This window comes from Alosa alosa, chromosome 11, assembly GCF_017589495.1.
Source record: "Alosa alosa isolate M-15738 ecotype Scorff River chromosome 11, AALO_Geno_1.1, whole genome shotgun sequence".
In the NCBI taxonomy this organism is placed as follows: domain Eukaryota; kingdom Metazoa; phylum Chordata; class Actinopteri; order Clupeiformes; family Clupeidae; genus Alosa; species Alosa alosa.
Window position 1 is genome coordinate 10,053,366 of NC_063199.1, and position 18,937 is coordinate 10,072,302.

Genomic DNA, 18,937 nt, shown 5'->3' on the forward strand with positions numbered 1-18,937 from the left:
AATAAATTGTGGACAAACGATAGTAAAGTTTGCAATTTTACAAACGACGTAGGCTATAACTATTTGTTGTGCCATTATTTTGCGTAGCCTATATATAATAGGCCTATTAGTTAACCAAATGTTAACTAAAATAAAACAAACAAAAACAAGAACAAACAGAAATAAACAGAAACAAAATAAAATCGTTTCTGAGACGGATGTTATGCTTTTTCTAATATAAATCGAATCCCAGGAGTGTTGCCATAATTGTTTAGGCCTAGCCTATGTTGTGGAGTCTGACCCCAGAACCCCAGGGTTGCTGACAATTAATCCCGGGGATTGGCCAAGAGGTTTGCGTTCCAAGTTTATCGCCAAACTTCCCATTGGACGTCATGTCGCCGAAGCACCGCCTTGAAGATAATATGAGAGGCACCAGACTGCGCTCGCAAACTACACGGCTTCATTTGGGAGTTAAGAGGGACATAAGAAGTTACCTCGAGCTTTGAAATTTGATATGGTAATAATAATTCAAGATTGAAAAACGGACAGTGGTTTTCTGTGGAACCTTCGCATGGAATTGATCAAAGCCGCTGTCACTGAACTAAACTCACACCTGAAGATAAGTAAGTTCACTAAACAGCACGGTTTCGTTAAGTGTGAAATCACGCCTGGTTGGCAATCATAAAATGCTATGTAGGCGCTTTATCCTGTAGACTTTTGGGAACTCCTAGGTAGCTTAACCCTTCAACGAAGTCTTCTATCGGCTTCAAAACTGCAGCCTATTAAACTTTAATTTACAATTTAAGACGTGATCGGGTTGTGTTTCGGGTTTTCGGTTACACTTTGCCTATGACTATAGTTTCAATTCGTAAATATTTTATCATTGGCTACAATTCATTTTATTGTAAATTGCGAAGTTAGGTAGGCTACCTAAATAGCTTTGAAAAAAACGTGTCATTCAGTTGAATAGCCTACTTCTATAGGCCTACACAACCGCTTAATCCTGTCAATAACGTTGATAGACATGGTGTATATTGTGCAAACTAACAGCATACAGTATGAAGTTGAGTTATGTTTCACTCATCCATCATGATGAGTATAAGGAGATTACCAATAAATAGGCCTACCTGCGTCAGACATTTATTAATCAGGAATAATATAAATCCCAATTAAGTATGAGCCTATTATTCTGCACATTTTCTTTCTGCTTTAGTCGCTTATTTGTGCAATAGCCTATGTTCCTGCCAAATAGTGAGTTATAGTTGGTGTAATGCTGATTTAGGATGAGGAGTTTGCAGAACAGGTGTTTTTTTCTCTTGAGGCAATAATCTGTAATGTGTGTTGATAGATGTGAACCACAAGATTAGTGATGTTAATGACTGACATCTCAGATGGTGCATTTCTTGGCCTAGGCTACTCAGATGAGAAGATACAAAGATTTAACAGACTTTCTGTTTAAATACATGCGATTAAGCAGTGTTGCCATTGTGATATGATTGGGTATATGACTAGGCTTATCTGACTCAGGTGTGACTTATAACATCCGAGTCATAGGCCTACATTGTAGAAGACTGTCCACTATTGGCTGTATTCATAAGGACATGGGTTACTCTGTATAAACAACTATAAACTGTTGAAATGGTTACATGTAAATATGACCAACAACACTTCTCTCTGGAGTTAGATAGATTGATTAGATTTTCTCGTGGCACAAATCACATGTAAATCTACGGGAACCTTTTACTTTTTTTATTTTTGACATTTGATTTTTACAATCCAATGTCACTTTCAGAGCAGTACAAACAAACAGTTACACAAGTGTTCATTTCCTGGTGCAAGCAACAGACTTATAAGGGCTGCTCAGCCTATCAGGAGGGGGAATGACACAAATACACCAAGTGCTAGTGGTGGTGTCACTGTCATTGCTGTGCCATATGGCTAGCTGTCAGGAGTTCAGCTAAACTCACTCCCGAGGAGGAAGGTCGTGTGAGAATGGATATATTTTTGTGGGCAATTGTCACCTATCAATTGGTGACATTGACTTGATCACCACTCATTTATTTCAGCCTGCTTTTCAAAACCCTGATGTAATATGTAGTTTTGCAACCTGCTTGCGATACATGTTTATCAGAATACAAAGTATTTTTTTTCTCCTAAACTGGTCAGATGGCACAGAAATCTTAAAATGAGAAGAAGGGAGAAGGGAGTTACTTGTCTTCATCTTGTCTTTTTCAGAGTAACATGGAGCTGTGTGTCATTTGAGTCATCGCATTGAGGCTAAACACTGTAGTCTTACACCTGCTGTAATAGGAGTTGATTGATAGCCTTCTCTATTTTATTTTGTTATAAAATATTGTATTAGATGTAATGCAGTGAGTGCTACTCCTTCACCATTTTCTTTTGGATTAAGGAAATACAAAGATTGCTTGACTGGCCATGGCCCTTGTTTGAAGGACATTTTTGTGGCTATTGATCGAGTATGTGCTCCAATTTCCCATTTTAACTTCATATAAAAAGATTAAATTGATGGTTTTACTGAATAGAGGCCTATTATGACAGTGAGTAGTCTTATTTGCTGAACTTGATTACTTTTTTGGAAGAGTTTCCAGGTCTTCCTAATTCTATGAATAAACCATACAAAATTGAATGACCACAAGAATTAGGGATGACATGACCTTTTTTTTTTATTGTCCATGACCTAATTTGAAAAAGTGGCTAAAGCCTTTTTCTGTGCACCATACCTCTGGCAACCTCTGGCAGAGTCGGAAATTCCCTTTGCAATGCAAAGCAACATAAGCTTTGTTTGTATGGGTTTGATTCCATTTCCTGTTAACCAACGTTTTCTAGCCCATCACATTGTCACAGAAGCAGAATAGCCATTGGCAAGTATGGCCAGCTGGCTTGTGCAAAATTCCAGAATTGAATTGAAACTGGCTCTTAAATTCCAATTCAATTCTTGAATTTCACTTGCATAGGTAGCAAGTGAGGTAGCAAACAGGAAGCAGAATTGCAATTCGAATTGTGCACAACCCTGATGGCCAGTCAGTCCACCATACACACATCCCCCTCTTGAGGATCTGAGTCAATGGGGAGATCATCTGTCAACACAAACTGGATGAGCAGGCTAAAGCAGCTTAGCAAGTAAGAATCAAATGTGCTAGGATGATTTCATCCAGGCACCCAAAACAAGTTTCTTATTGAAAGTAACCGTTAAGGATCAAGGAACCATAAGAAGGTCCTGCCTTTCTTATCCTTTTCCTGTGCGGGGAGGTGTGTATGATGTCATATTTGACATTTGACCAAGACCCCTAAAGGATAAAAATGAAAGAAACAGCCACTCTGTTTAGAAGCAAAACTATGAAAAAAAAAAAAAAAAAACCTTAATGAAATGGCAAACTGTGTTTTGAAAGCATATTGGCATACATGTTGTGGGCCTTCCTCAGTTCCTGAAAAGCCAGCCTGAACTTAGCCCTGAGTGTGTCTACGTCAGGCTACTTCCTCAGGGCATTATATAGTAAACCTTCTTGGATATTTTACCTTGATGTGAATGTCATATTGTATATCATTCTATGTAGATGCAGCTGAAAATTATGAGGTCTATGTCTGAGTGGATACTTGGTTCTATAGGTGAAGGGACTTGCGTTAGAGGTGTGCTGCCCCCTGGGCTTCTACAGGAAACTTGAAACCTGTCTATTCTGAGCAGATGCCTTGTGAAGCCTGCACCACACACTCACATTTTCAAGGCTGCAGCAGACGTCCTGAATATGCCTGAGTGAAAGTGCTTATAAAAAGTTTTTAAAAACTTTTCAGTATTCTAGGGTGTTGGTGCAAGGTTACATTTGGTAAATGTTTTTCATTCAGGCTGACTGAGCAGGTGAATTTTATTTAGATTCAGTCTGGATGTCATTCTCATTCCAGAGCACTATGAGGATTATTCTTGAGTTTTGAAGCAATACCCTAGCCATTGTGTGCAGCTCCATGTTTTCTGATGACTCACTTAACTCAAGCGTTGTTGTGCTCTGTGGCAGTTGGGACTGTGTCCTCCTCCCATAAACCCTTCATTTAATGTGTTTACCTTTGTCTCTGTCATGCCCCCAGGGGAATGGCATATGAGCACTTGGAACAGAACAAGGATCTCTCTCTATTTAACCTTTTAATGTATTCCTTCAAATTCTAGAAGTTTCCTGTTTTTTGATGTGGGCAGACCAAATCTACTCACCAAAATGATGGTAATCTGAAGTGGTCATTACAGCCTCTGTTGTGGCACCATGACCTGTACTCCCCTTTAATTAACTCCCAACAGTTACTTAGCACACCAGTTCCACTGAAGGATTAAAAATTACACTTGACTTATTTAAATGAACTTTGCGTGTGTGAGTGTTTCACACCATTCCGATCATGGTAGAGATACCATTGATGAGTGTGATCATGGGGATGGCCTGAGTACTCACCTCAGGGAGTTTCTTATCCCAAGGCAAAGCACTGAGGTGTAGGTAAATGTTACCCTTCATGGTGTAGCTATAACCCATGCATCAGGTGTTTTAGAGTGCAAGGGCCTTGTTGCAGATGCCTAGCAGTCCTCACAACAGACTTGCTTTTTTCAATTGATGGTAAAGGGTTTTTTTCCCCAAGCAAACAGGAAGTCTCTGAATATGAAACAGTGCATGGTTTTATTTCAAGTGTGCTTTTGTGTTCGGTATGATGCAAAGGCAAACAGCACAATGAGAGTAGATGGTTTACTTATAGAGTCCAGAGGTGTCTTTCACTGGCAAGCCCAAATCTTTTTATTGTCTTTTATTCTATGCTGCACTGTAGAACTGTGTCATTTCAGACATTTCTAGGTCATTGGGCTAACAATCTGGGCTGATCTAATAGAAGTCCTTTTCTGAAGCATAAACACAACCCCAACCCAAATGAGCACAATGCTCTCTCCTTACCTGTATTTGTGTTCTACCCTTCCACCCCTCTCGCCAGCATGCCTCACACAGCAACCTAGATTTGCCAGCAATAGTGCTGTGAGCAGTAAAGCTGAAGAGGCTCTTTTCTCCAAGCTGAAGTCATGCCTTTAAACTTAGGATGTCTGGAATGTTGGCTTTGTCACACCACTGCTCATGTGAATTACTCTCCCACTGAATGGCGACACACTCGCCAGGGGCTTTGCTCTGTAGTAACTGATTGTTCGGCTTTAAAGCGGTCCAGTTTCTCTGTTTGTCTGAATTTCGATTTCTTTGAGCAAGTCAAGCTCACTTTGTGGAAGCGAAATGTCCTTTAGTTCCACCGCCTTCAGTCACGTATATGCCCAGCTACAGTTCTTACTATTCTAAAACAACGTGACCCATTACCTCAAATTGAGGGAGATGTTTGAGTTTGATAGTGCCTGGTATTTCCTTTGAAAACTCCCATGATGTGTCGTACTGCACAAGTCAAATATAGACAGAAACCTTCCAGTGAACTTCCTGGACCACACTGCCTTTTGCTTATGGGCTTTGGGTTTCTATGTGTCTAAGGGGGCCTTGGAGATTTCACTGGATGAGGTCCAGGATAGGAAATGTCGGGGTCAGGGTTCATCATCATGGTCTGCAGACAGAATTCTCACGGGGCCAGGCAGCTAAAGCATGGGATGGGAGGGAAGGGCATGTTTGGAGAGGGGCAGGGGGAAGCAGCTGTCCTGAGATATTGCCTCCACGCAGTGGCAGCGGAGATGATGTAGCTGGCTGCTAAACTCGATTAGGCCTCAGAGATCGGAAGCCTCCCAGAGGACCGCTGAGGGAGAGGGATGATTGACAGCTGGGCTGCTGTAGGCGACCAGGCCTGGGGTAGACTGCTCTCTCGTATACCTCATGCATTTTCCTGTGCATAAAGCCACTAATCTGATTCGGGTATCGCTGTGTTGGACCTCATGGAAACAAAACATGCATTGCATGTTGTAGTTGCTTTTTTTGATTACTTTGAAATTCATGCATGTTTACCTTTTAAAGGTGCTCTAAGCGATGCCACACTTTTTTTAGGCTAAAACATTTTATGTCACTTACTGCAAACATCACCTAACCAACCGCTAGCTGTCTGTGCCCTGCATACACTGTAAAAAAAACGCAATCTCTGTGGACAGCACAGGCTCCAAAAACGGCAATAACAACAACCTGGGCAAACCTAGCCCATAAAAACATAACAAACTATTCCAGAAAATCACAGACGAGATGCGTGTTTAGGAGAGTTTCAATTGCACGGGAGCAGCATGGGAGGGAGGGGGAGGAAGTAGCGAGCTAGCTCTCGGTTTTGTTTGAAAGTCAACAGAAGTGACGTTACCCAGCATCGCTTAGCACATTTACATTTTTTTCTGTTATGGATTTCAGTGTTTGAATAATACACACACTAACTTTTTAGAGATGTGAAACATTTCACACACACACCACTTATCAAACAGAGGAACAAAATTAGACCATTTTGCCACTACAGAGTTAAACTGGTTGCTTTATTTTGATTTTTGTGTCTCCTACCCTGTAATTAATTACGTTAAAGCAATGGTTTACAAGGAAGTTACTTGGTAGATGCAGAAAGGCTCATGTGAACGCAGATTTGATCTGATATGAGCATTTGAAGCAGTGAATAGTATGTGGCAGAACAGATTTCACAGGCTGGCTTTCCCAGGTTGATCACCAGCGTCATTCCTGCTACCTTGATAATTGCTACAGGCCAGTCAATGCACAGCTAGAAACATGACCTTTTTAAGTAGATATGCTTGAGCATGTTGTTCATAGTGGTTGAATGACTTCATGGTTCTTAGAGCTACTGATAAGGTACTGACATCAGTTCAAAAGGGAAGGAAGACGGGTTCTGGCACAGCAAAGAGAAAACAATATGGATAAGCCATTGTTACAGGCCAGTCAATGTACAGCTATTAGAAACATAACCTTTTAAGTAGATATACTTGAGCATGTTGTTCATAGTGGTTGAATGACTTCATGGTTCTTAGAGCTACTGATAAGGTACTGATATCAGTTCAAAAGTGAAGGAAGGCGGGTCCTGGCACAGCAAAGAGAAAACAATATGGAAGTGTGTTGACACGCACAATTAAGCAATGCTGCCTTTACCTCTGAATAGTTTTTCTTTTTCTATATTCTTCTATATAAATGGCTATTTACTATACTCATGTTTTGGTATATTTTGCATATGTTTTCTTTTCATTTATTTATTTCTTTTTTCTTTTTTTCTTTTTAAGACCTTCATTTATTGGCCTGACTTTTGCACTATTATATTGACTGTCTACTGTATGCACAATTGCACAATTTCAACTCAAATTTTGCTGTTCTTATTTCTTCATTGTATGTGCCTTCTTATTTACTTTTTAGTTTGTCTGTGGACCTAATTGGTAAAATATGTCTTGTCTCCACCGTGGGATAGTGGGAAACGTAATTTCGATCTCTTTGTATGTCTTGACATGTGAAGAAATTGACAATAAAGCAGACTTTGACTTCAGATACAGAATATAGCAGAATATAATGCATGCATCTTGGCATACAAATTATGTCAACGCTCAGCCTGAGAAGGTGACCCTCCCCCCCCACACACACACACACACACACATTTACATCCTTGTTTTTAGCAATCATCTCAAAAAACAATGATTGAAATGATGTGTTCAAGATCAGTGTTTTGTGTTGCTAATGTACACATTGAAGATGGGAGGAGGCCCCTCTGGATTTAAGTATGTGCCTAGTCCCCCACACATTCCACCCTAATTCCTGAGTTAAAAAAAACCCCCTTTGTTCTGTTTGACCTGGCGAGCACTTTCATAATCCCATCAAGCAGTTCATGCCTGTAAGTCACTATAAATACCCCTCAAAAATGGGTTGGGTCAGTCATTTTTGGAGCTTGGTTTAAAGGTGAACAGTTGTTTTGGAATAATTGCTCCTGATGAGTGTTAGCCTGGTCTAATGAGATCAGAAGTGAGCCAACCCTAGTCATGATTACTGAGGACTCCTGACTGACTTGGAACGCTGACCTCTGGTCAAAGTCTTTTTAATCTTAGTATATATATGTGTACTGTTGCCTTTTGCTTCCAGACTCTTGAGTGGGAATGTGCGCAGCACTCGTCCTGGACCTGAAGACTTAAGTGGCTGCTAACGGAACACCGAGGTGGCAAGCTGTGAGGTTGGACGATGGGCGAGCTTGATGATCAGTCCGGACAGCTCTTCGAGACTTTTATCCAGGCGTCCACGTGCAAAGGCACCCTCCAGGCCTTCGGAATACTATGTCGGCAGTTGGACCTGGACCCGTCCCACTACAGTGCCTTCTACCGCAACCTCAAGAGCGCCGTCACCTCGTGGAAGGCTGAGCCGCTGTGGAATAAGCTGGACAAGAGAGCCAGCCACAAGGAGTACAAGAAAGGCAATGCCTGCCCAGACACAAGGGTAAGACCAACACTTTATCTCAACAGGAACTTTTAGTTTTCAACATGCCTGAGTTTGAGATTAATCTATTTCCTGTCTGTCATATTTCCTGCTAACTGGACCCTGTGACTGGTATTGAGGATGCTGCCAGGGCTGATATGGCAGTCTTGTTCCTCTGTTTTTCCCAGTGGGTGCTGGCTGCTTTGGTTATGACTTGTAGGTTTTTGCTCTTTCCATCACAACCATGAGATCTCTAGATCAGTTTGTCAGCACATCAGGAAATGTACTGAGAGAGGAACGTGTTAGGAAATGACCCACATGGAGGCAAACCCTGGCAGATTTGTACAAACAAAACTCATTTCCATCTTTTAGATTTGATAGTTAAATCACTTGTCTGCCCTTCAGACATGTAGAATAGCCTACTGTGTATAAATGAATAACTTGTCATTGCAAGGAATGTGCACTACTTATATTTATGTTTTCTTTTCATTTATTTCATTTATTTTCTTTTTGCATAAAACCTTCAGATACAGAATATAGCTGAATATAATGCATGCATCTTGGCATACAAATTATGTCAACGCTCAGCCTGAGAAGGTGACCCCTCCCCCCCACCCCAGGCTACACATCTGATAACATGTCAATTAACATAACTCTGGTTGAAGTAGAGCAGGGATTTACATCCTTGTTTTTATCGTGTTGGATCATCTCATCAAAAACAATAACGTCTACACGTCAGCGTAACGTCTGTGCAGCATTTTGCATGTTATTCTTGGCTGGTTTCCCTCTTCCTGAAGCCTCAGCTCTTTGAGGCTTGATGCGCTAAAAAGAGGAGTGGGTAATGTTGTACATGGATGTGTTGCTGAATGTACACGTTAATATAAAATGGTGATTAAGATGGGAGGAGTGTACCCTCTGGATGGTACAGTATGTGCCCACTCTAGGGGCAGGAAGTCTAGTCCAACTAAGGCCCACAGGAAGCCTTCTCCCATCACTGCGATGCATAGAGATTTATAATAAGAGGAGCTATGTGAGCTTAGAAGATTGTTGATAGTCCAGCTGTAGTTTCCATCAGGCAGTTGTTTCATATTGTTTGTGCAACATCAGGTGTTTCAATTGTTTGTGCAATTATATGTTTGGGTTGTTGTGAGTTTGGTTTAATTTTTTCAGTCATTGCAAATTTTAGCGCCTGTCTCTCTGTAGATACTGTACATCGAGATCATTTTAGATGATCAAAATCTATGCATTGTTATTTGATCAGAGGCAAGTCAAATGACCCATTTCCTGAAGACTCCTTTTTATAGTTGACTGGCATGGCTTTATCTAAGAGATGGTTGTAAATGTGAAGCCTGTTTCATGGCTGTGCTCTTAGTGCCATCTATGGTAAAGTGTTTGCTTATATTTTATCATTGCATGGAATGTGCACTACTTCTTCCCAGTTGGTTCTTGCCAATTAATTTTCTTGTCATGAGAAGGCCTAGGTGTCCATACTTTGCCTAAATTTTCTTAGGCCTCACTCTGGAATTCAGTAATTAATTTTCCAAACTAAGGGAAAGTACACATGAATGGAGCATTAGTGTTTTGTACTGTTATGTACAAGTACAGCACTGGTGCTAACATTAATGCTAGTGCTAGCTGTTGGCTGAGGGTGTGTCAACTTTAAATGGTTATCTATAACAGATGTCTTTTAATACAGTTTTATAGAGCTGTTCATGTCACTGTGGAACAGGTCTCAGGTTTTAGTGATGCACTAATGGTGTACATTTCCATACATGGAAATGTCTAACCCACTTAGTCACTGCTGATTGGTGAGCATGCCTAATAATGCATGAGAAGCACAGCACTCCTGTAGGTGAGCTTCACTGTCACACTAAGGAGGATGAGCTAAATATAAAAATCATAGATGTGATTAGATTAACAATTGGGACAAAGTTGTGAGCTGCATAACTAATTGCAGCCTTTGCGATTAGCTAATTCTATTAGTTCAAATTGCAATATTGATTAAAAATGTATTCATTGTTCAGCCTTAAAGCCTACAGCACCCACTAGTGATTTTATAGTCGACTAGTTGATGAAACCCCTAGTCATGGCCATCTCATTTCATTTGTTCTATGTTGTTAACTTATTCCTTGGTGTGCACAGTATGGTCACTGCTACTCTCCTGTTCAGAGTAGCCTTTGCTAATCCCATTTTGTTCATTAAAGATTAGCAGCAACTGATTATGTAGAATAGGCTATGCTCAGAGATGTGATAGGCTCCTGTGTCTAATTATTTGTAGCTTATTTGCTGAAATAAGTCTTCTCTTTGTTCGTCCTTAGTGTCTGATTATTGGGGGTGGACCCTGTGGCCTTCGCACAGCCATCGAGTTGGCCCTTCTAGGAGCCAAAGTGGTCCTGATCGAGAAGAGGGACACCTTCTCCAGGAACAATGTGCTGCACCTCTGGCCCTACACCATCTATGACCTCAAGGAACTCGGTGCTAAGAAGTTCTACGGCAAGTTCTGCGCTGGAGCCATAGACCACATCAGTGAGTGCCAGTCATCACTAAGCATGTCATTTCCGTAAAACTAGATGACCATGTTGTGTCAATGAGGAGTTTAATTCATGTTCCTTTAAAGTTTACTCCAGGCTCACTACAGACTGGGCCAAAGCCTTTCCTCCATGTTTCCTGTTTTTTTCTCTCCTAGCCAGTACCCTTGAAATTTGACTGTTAAAATAGGCCCTGCTATCTGTAGGCCCTATCGTTCTGCCAGCAAATCTGTCTGTGAGCGATGTCTGAGAGAAACTGATAGACTCTCCTTATGGTGCCAGAGATTCATGTAATCCTGGCAATGCTTGTAACACAGTTAAGTAAGAAGAGCCATAGGCCTACCCTGTGGATGCATGGTGTAGCCTAGCTGTCTGTGGTTCTCTCCTGTAAATCCAAGTATTTTCTTATTCTGTGTGCTTGTTTCATTCTACTCAGAAATGCGGAGTAGGCCTACTGTACTCAGTTGGGTGAAAAACTCAAAGTTGTTGACTACTTATTATGATGTTTTGTTATTGTGTAGAACCCTTGGGTCACTGTTTCCCTTTTTGGTGTGTTTGTGTGTTTCCCAGGTATTCGCCAGCTCCAACTCATGCTGTTGAAGATTGCCCTCATTGTCGGTGTGGAGGTGCATGTCAAAGTTGAGTTTGTGAAGCTCCTGGAGCCACCAGAGGATCAGGGCAGTGATGGTGATTATTTGTTTGCATTTTGACTAATCTTTAGCAATATCTTCTTCCAGGCATACTGTTATATTAAGAGCTGTGTTGCCTTCAGATTAGATCATTAAACAAGTCTGGGTCAAGTGGGTGCAGCTATCTGGAAGTTCACATTGCCACAATAAGGCATCAAACCAATTTGTCTGAAGTATGCACTGTAGACAGCTTTTTTTCAATACATCTAACTTCATGGCTGCAAGTTATTAGTTCCGTGGGTCATAATAAACCATGTCTTCTTTGCTCAATGCCTTCTCTGTCAAAGACTTTGCAGATGGCAGCGTAAGAATGTCCTTGCATACCAGAGATTGAGTGTCTGACTTGGCGAGTACAGGATCTCAGTGCAGTGACTGCCTTTAGGCCTCAGCCTTTCAACAATACTAGCCTTAGTCATTTATATGTCCATTAAACACTGTAATCTCTTAGTTCTTCACTTACCTCCAAGGAAGCCTGCCCAGCGAGATTTGACTCTCGAGCTTGAGTCTGGTGCCACCGTGACAAGTAGCCCATTGCTGCATAGTTGGCAGGGGCTTGTTAAAAATAGGAAGCATGTCTAAATTGAGCAATGCAATCACCGGTATTTTTTTTTTTACCCTCGTTTCCCACCATGATGACATTCTGCAGATGGTTTGTCTTGGGGGGGAAAAAAAGCATTTTTTCCATCCACAACCACCGACCCAGCATTTGCACATGCATGAACCTGATATCAAGAGGGTTTCTGTTTGTCACGCACGTCATTGCCACTCAACCCCTGGCATTGTAGTAAGGATAAACCCTCCAGACCTGCTCTATATATAGGGCCAGTGTCAGAGAGGGTCGTCTTCAACTGTTTTCACAAGAATTTGCTTGCAATGTGAATGTGCTAAACATTTTACTTTAACTATTACATGCCTCTGTGTGAATGGGTGTTATATGAGGATAACCTACGTTGTAGTTTTAAGCATTTTTTTTTTACAAGTCTATGGACCCTTTCAAGAGTTCCATTATCAGCATCATAGTTGGCCCCACAAGACTTCCTTTTTAACATTCCATATGTTATCTTAATGCAGAGGAAGTAGATTGGGGCCCAAATAGAATGTCCAAGCATTGTTTTTGTTTACCTTGTTGAAAGGGTCTATAAAACAATTTCAGGCGTGCAGTCCTGGCAGCGAGAGATCTAAGGTACAGTAGATTACTGTGGAGGGCTGCCCTTTCACTGCTTGTGTAAAGACGTCCCGGTCCTCTCCACCCTAGGTCATGGATGGAGGGCAGAGATTCGACCAGCCGACCACCCACTGGCCAGCTATGACTTTGACGTGGTGATCGGGGCAGATGGCCGCAGGAACACACTTGATGGTGAGTGAGTGGGAGTAGCTGTAAGGATATGGGCAGTAGGCAGGTGTTTCATGTCATGTCATGTCATGTCATGTCATGTAAATGTGCCGCTCATGTACGTACAATGTCTACAAGAACCAAAATAGAAAGCTGAAGTGCCTCACTAAAAAAAAGCAATTGATGTATTTGGAACTGATGAATCGGCCTAAATGAAAAGTATGTCTGGACACTGAGATTAGGTTGTTCAATGGCGGTGTACAAGATTACTAAGTACTTATTTCAACAATTAATATGGGGTATTCTACCCTACAAGTCTTATTGAAATTTTTATGAAGTATTGTTTTAACCCAGATTGAATAGGGTGGAAAGCACACACTTTAAGATGTCTGAAAAGTGCTCCAATTCCTTCTTGCTGACACAGTTTGAACCCAGTTTCCAGGCCATTCTCACAGACGCCATAATTTGGATAAAATCCCCATTCAGACAGCTTATTGTTTTTCTTTGTTCTCTATCCACAAGATAACCTTTTTTATGTTTGAGCCACCTTTGAACCATACTGAAGTGAATGGCAGCTTGCTTGGCCGACTTTAACAGCTTGTCTGTAGTGTTGAGTCTTGGGGCTATACTGGAGTTTTTTTAGACACGTGTAGTGTACAGTTGTTTCCTTGTAAGGAGAGGTCAAAGCCGTCTGTCATAACACAGAAATGACTCCGGAGTCCAAAGGTTAGATTACTGGAGAAGTGGGGAACAAATGAACCTTTTTATCTGCTATGTGTAGAATGAATTGGTATAGATAGATTCAGCAGAGTGTGGCAATGAAACTGGCTGTGGGATTTGATTTGGATTCCTTGGTGATTCTCGTTAAATAAATAGAGAGAGAAATTGTTTAGCTGCTATATGAAACCAGACATTCATCAGTGTTCCATTCAGGTTTTTAATGAAAATAAGTGGGTTGAAGGCAACCACAATGTCAAAACAATCTCAAGACCTAGAACCTCCGGTCTTTTTGATCAGGGCTGGCAGGTTTCCCACAGTCTCTCTGAAGTCTGAGCCCTGTCCAGACGTGTGCTGAGCTCATCTCTCTCCCTCTCTCGCTCCCTCTCTCTCTCTCTCTCACCAGGATTTCGAAGGAAGGAGTTCCGCGGGAAGCTGGCCATCGCGATCACTGCCAACTTTGTCAACCGCCACACCACGGCCGAAGCTAAGGTGGAGGAGATCAGTGGGGTAGCCTTCATCTTTAATCAGAAGTTCTTTCTGGACCTCAGGGAAGAAACCGGTAATCATCTAAGCCCTCTGAATCTATGTCAAGCTGTACTGCTATCAGGAAGAAATAGAGTTGCTGAAAAAGGGATGTATAGAACATCCAGTACCGTGCCATTAAACTATTTCTATATGAGGGATGGTAAGGGTGCAGTTTCATGTTTGAAGTGCTTGCGATTCAGAGATATGAAGTGTTTGTTCCTGCCTGTCCAGACTCATGTAAGGTGGTTCCTTGCAGGCTAGACATGCGCTAGAATGGGGCCCTCTGATATAAGTCTGATTTGTGCCAGTGGAATTTGTCTGCCATCAGTACACCCTTAATGACCTCAGTGGTGTGAACTGGAACAGCTAAATAGATCAGGTGCCTTAATATAGACATTGCCTCATAAATGTTACTGAGTGTGTGTCTGTTTTTGTTACGGCAGGTATTGATCTGGAGAACATTGTGTACTACAAGGACGACACTCACTATTTTGTGATGACGGCAAAGAAACAGAGTCTTCTGGATAAGGGGGTCATTATACATGTGAGTAGCAATCCCACCACACTGCTCCATGTCCATCACTGTTATGAAAATATAACCCTCTCTCAGCCAGGTTCCCTGGTACTTTTACTAAAGCTATCTAGCAAGTCCCACGTGTCTGTGTGTGTGTCTTCCTTGGCTTGGCCTTCCAAGTTTGGGTGGTGGCAGTGTGGACAATGGAAGCTGTCAGAATAGATATAGCATGACGGCGTGGCACCAGAATTGTGGCTGTGGCACAATTGGCAGCTTGCCTGTGTGTGTGTGGGGGTGCTCAATAGAATGGTTGCATTTCATTAGACTTCCCTAGGATAGCATGATCACTCGCTACATCAGGTGGTGTGTGTGTGCATATATTTCTCTGTCTCTGTCTGTCTCTGTCTCTGTCTCTGTCTCTGTCTCTGTCTCTGTCTCTGTCTGCTTATGTGTGTGACCTCTGGAGCAGCAGGTGCTGGCCTGAGAGTGCGTGCATGATGACTCAGAGGGTGTTATGAACTCTGAGGCGATTAGGGATTGATGAGTGAGTGTGTGAGTTTAGATGATCATTAGATGAAACCCGATCAGGAAGGGTTCTGTTATTCCATTCTCAAAGCAATCCTCTGCCTCTACCACTTTGTACTCATTTGCTTAAGTAGGGCTTTATGGTCCCAGGTGTCTCATTTTCAATTCTTATGTCAAGCCTGTGCCTGTGCCTGTGCCTGTGCCTGTGTCTGTGCCTGTGCCTGTGCCTGTGCCTGTGTCTGTGCCTGTGTGGTTTCACTTCTGCTCTTGTGAATATAAACTGCACCTGAGCTTGCTGTAAGGCTACGCCAGCCTTCAGATCCAAAGATTGAAGCATCGCTGCAATAAAAACCCAGTGGTCCTTGTAATGACCGCAACTTCACACACACAGTGGGGACATTGATCTAAATGTGTGTATTAAAAGTGTATTAAATCTATGATCGTTGTGGTTAGTGAAATCCTTTTTTTTTTTTTTCACAAATGGCCCATTTAAATGTGCACATGTGGATGAATTAACATAATCAGATCTATTCATGCAAAGACTTAACACCACTTTAACTGATTAATGCATAACTTTGTGCAAACTTGAAAAGGTGGTGTTTACAATACTTCTGAAGTTGACCCTAATGCATTTAATTTGATGACCACTGTGAGTCTGAATTAGCCTCTCACCCAGCAGCAGTTTGAATTAACTGGTGTTCACATCATGAATGATCATGTATTTCTCTGGCCTGCAGGACTATATTGAAACTGAGAAGCTGCTAAGCAATGACAACGTCAACCAGGAGGCCCTGCTGTCCTACGCCCGTGAGGCCGCCGACTTTGGCACCAACTACCAGCTGCCCTCTCTGGACTATGCCATCAACCATTACAGCCAGCCTGACGTGGCCATGTTCGACTTCACCTGCATGTACGCATCGGAGAATGCGGCGCTCATCCGCGAGAAGGCCGGACATCAACTACTCGTTGCCCTGGTAGGGGACAGTCTACTAGAGGTAAGGGGGATCTAAAACTAGTTGGGTGCTGCTGTGTGTCCCCAACCATTGTAATAGCACTAGGCCTAGAACTAGGATTCTATCAAATATCATGCCATAAGCTAGGGCAGGAATGCACTCTTATGCAATGTTGACATAAGGTTTGCTCAAATTATTCAGCCCATGTCAAGTCATACTGTGTCAAGTCAAGACTGTACTTGCGTGTTAACAGGAAAGGCCGATATCCCTTTTGTGGTGTAAAGTAAGCTTAGAAAGTGCATGGACAAAAGTGGAAAGGACACTTCATTTGATTTTACCTAAGGACTTTCAACCATACTGAACACTACTGCACAATGCATGAGGAAATGCTCATGGACAGAATATGCTTGTGAATGTTCAGGCTTAAGCAAAGTGTATGTAGTAATGTGTGTGTCTGTGTGTGCTGGGGCTGCGTCGACTGATGATGTTTTCTGTGCAGCCCTTCTGGCCCATGGGGACGGGCTGCGCTCGCGGGTTCCTGGCTGCCTTTGACACGGCCTGGATGGTGCAAGGCTGGGCACAGGGGAAATCCCCGCTGGACATCCTCTCTGAGAGGTGAACAGACACCACCAGCATGAACACCTCACTGGTCAAAATGCACAAATATACTTCATCATTGTGACTTGTACAGCGCTGGGGCTTCATATGGACTTTGACATTAAGCTAAAATTTTTCCGTCTCATTGTTGCATAGGGAAAGCCTCTACAGGCTGCTCCCACAAACCACTCCAGAGAACATTTCAAAGAATCTCGAACAGTACACGATAGACCCAGCGACACGGTACCCAAACCTCAACTCCAGCTGTGTGCGGCCGCATCAGGTGAGTCTGGCTTGAATGGTCTCGTTAAGCCTCTTAGGGAGTGAACCTCCAAGGCCGTAGATTTTAGTCTTACCATCACCTCTGGCTGTGCTAGATGGGTAACTGTAACTAAAAAAGGGATAAAAAATGAAATTAATTTGTTAAAATAAATAGTGAGTATGGAATTGCATTTTCTTTTCTACTATGTGATCTTTCCTTCATTCCATTCTTCCTTTTCCCCTCTCTAGGTAAAGCATCTGTACATTAATGGTGAGCAGGACTCGAGTTTGCTGGAGCGGGGTGCTGCTGTCCGCAGATCTGTGAAACGTAGAGGTGAGTGACCGCTGAAGCCCGCAAGTTGAACTTACCTCTTTGTCTGTTAATGCCAGGCAGGGACTCTGACTGAGGAGGCTGTGCTGCTATGTGTCTGTCATCCTTGGGCATGTTTTATAATTATAATTAAGGAGTCATAGCACTCAGGCGACACCCTTCATCTCTGCCATGTAGCTCATTAGAAACCCACAACAGAAACCCTCTGCTAGTGCTACATTCTCCCTCTGTGTCCATATTGGTGGTGCCCTCATTAGGCCAGAGCTGTGCTTTGTTTGCCTATGCTGGTATGTCCTAATGGTCACCTGATCTGTGGTGTATGGGACAGCTGGTTTCACCTGGATGCCCCGTCAATGTGCACACAATGCCTTATCACTGTTCCCGTCTGGCACGCCCATCCAGCACAATGATATCACAATGCTAGTGTTACAGGAGGCCAGGTCAGCCTAGCCTGGTCAGAAAATGTGCTGCCGCTCTCTGCAATTTGATCTCTGTTATAGACCCGGCAGTCTAATCAGGGAGATCTGTAAAAATACAAGCTTTGAAGTGCTTTTGTATGCATGGAAGTTGTTCTTTTTGTTTATTCTCTAAGGTTAGGTTGCATTTCCCTTCATCTCAGTTGGTTTACTGATTATATTGTGCCACATTTAGATTGGTTGGAATATGTTTAATTCAGTCATTCATTTGCAGCACTGTTGTAAACAGCAGAAGTTGATAGGGAAGTATGTAATTGTGGTGCTTGTTCACAGAATCCGAGATCAGGCCCAGCCGACTGCTGTCCTGGTGCCAGAAACAGACTCAAGGCTACCGCGCTGTGGAGGTCACTGACCTCAGCTCCTCCTGGAAGAGTGGCTTGGCCCTGTGTGCCCTCATCCACCACTTCAGACCGGAGCTTATGTGAGCACACTTACTCACTCATTCACCATACACATTCACACTCACACTCACACTACCTATACACACTCAAATATGGAAGGCAGTCAGAGGGAAATCATATTTTGTGGAAGGAAAGTGTCATATTTGAGTCAGAGAACATTAGATATGTTCTCAACATTAAAGCAGGTTCAAGACGTTTGAGCTTGAGATTTGGGAGTGTAGTTTATGAGCTTGCTGACTGAGGTCTGTGTAGAGGTCTGAAGTCTGGGTTTGTGTCTGAGCCTGCTCTCATACCCCTCTTATCTTACCTGTGTGAAAATAAACATCAGGGTGTGCTGTAACTTGGCTTCTTATGACCTCATGCTGGGCCTCAGTGTACACAGTTATGTCATTTCTCCAGTTCAATCTCACTTTGTCTCCTTCAGTCCCTCTCTCTCTCTTCAGTCTTTCTTTCTTTCTCTCTCTCTCTCTCTCTCTCTCCCCAGCCTTGTCACATCTAGATGTGATTAAACAGAAATAATGTCAATCAGTTATGGTGGCATGACAGTTGGCGGAAAGATAACACCACTCGTAACCATGGGTACCATGACATGCACACCACTCTTCCATTCAGCAGACATTTTGTTTGCCCTCACACAGCACCTCACAACAGCTCACCCTGAAAATGCAACCGGGTGGCAGCACTAATCTAATTTGCCTCGGGCTTGACTTTTCCT

At 42.6% G+C, this 18,937-nt stretch overlaps 1 protein-coding gene across 1 annotated transcript in view; it reads left to right on the forward strand.

The window, feature by feature from the left end:
• Window positions 1–446: 446 nt before the first annotated feature.
• The window catches only part of mical2b (microtubule associated monooxygenase, calponin and LIM domain containing 2b), a 41,225-nt gene continuing 22,734 nt past the window's right edge, over window positions 447–18,937 (forward strand). Inside the window, 12 exon segments of the mRNA XM_048257019.1 lie at window positions 447–602; window positions 8,043–8,390; window positions 10,688–10,895; window positions 11,468–11,584; window positions 12,842–12,943; window positions 14,043–14,198; window positions 14,608–14,708; window positions 15,941–16,198; window positions 16,656–16,771; window positions 16,910–17,036; window positions 17,264–17,348; window positions 18,095–18,242. Coding sequence (XP_048112976.1) covers window positions 8,139–8,390; window positions 10,688–10,895; window positions 11,468–11,584; window positions 12,842–12,943; window positions 14,043–14,198; window positions 14,608–14,708; window positions 15,941–16,198; window positions 16,656–16,771; window positions 16,910–17,036; window positions 17,264–17,348; window positions 18,095–18,242 — 1,670 coding nt within the window. The 5' untranslated portion in view covers window positions 447–602; window positions 8,043–8,138.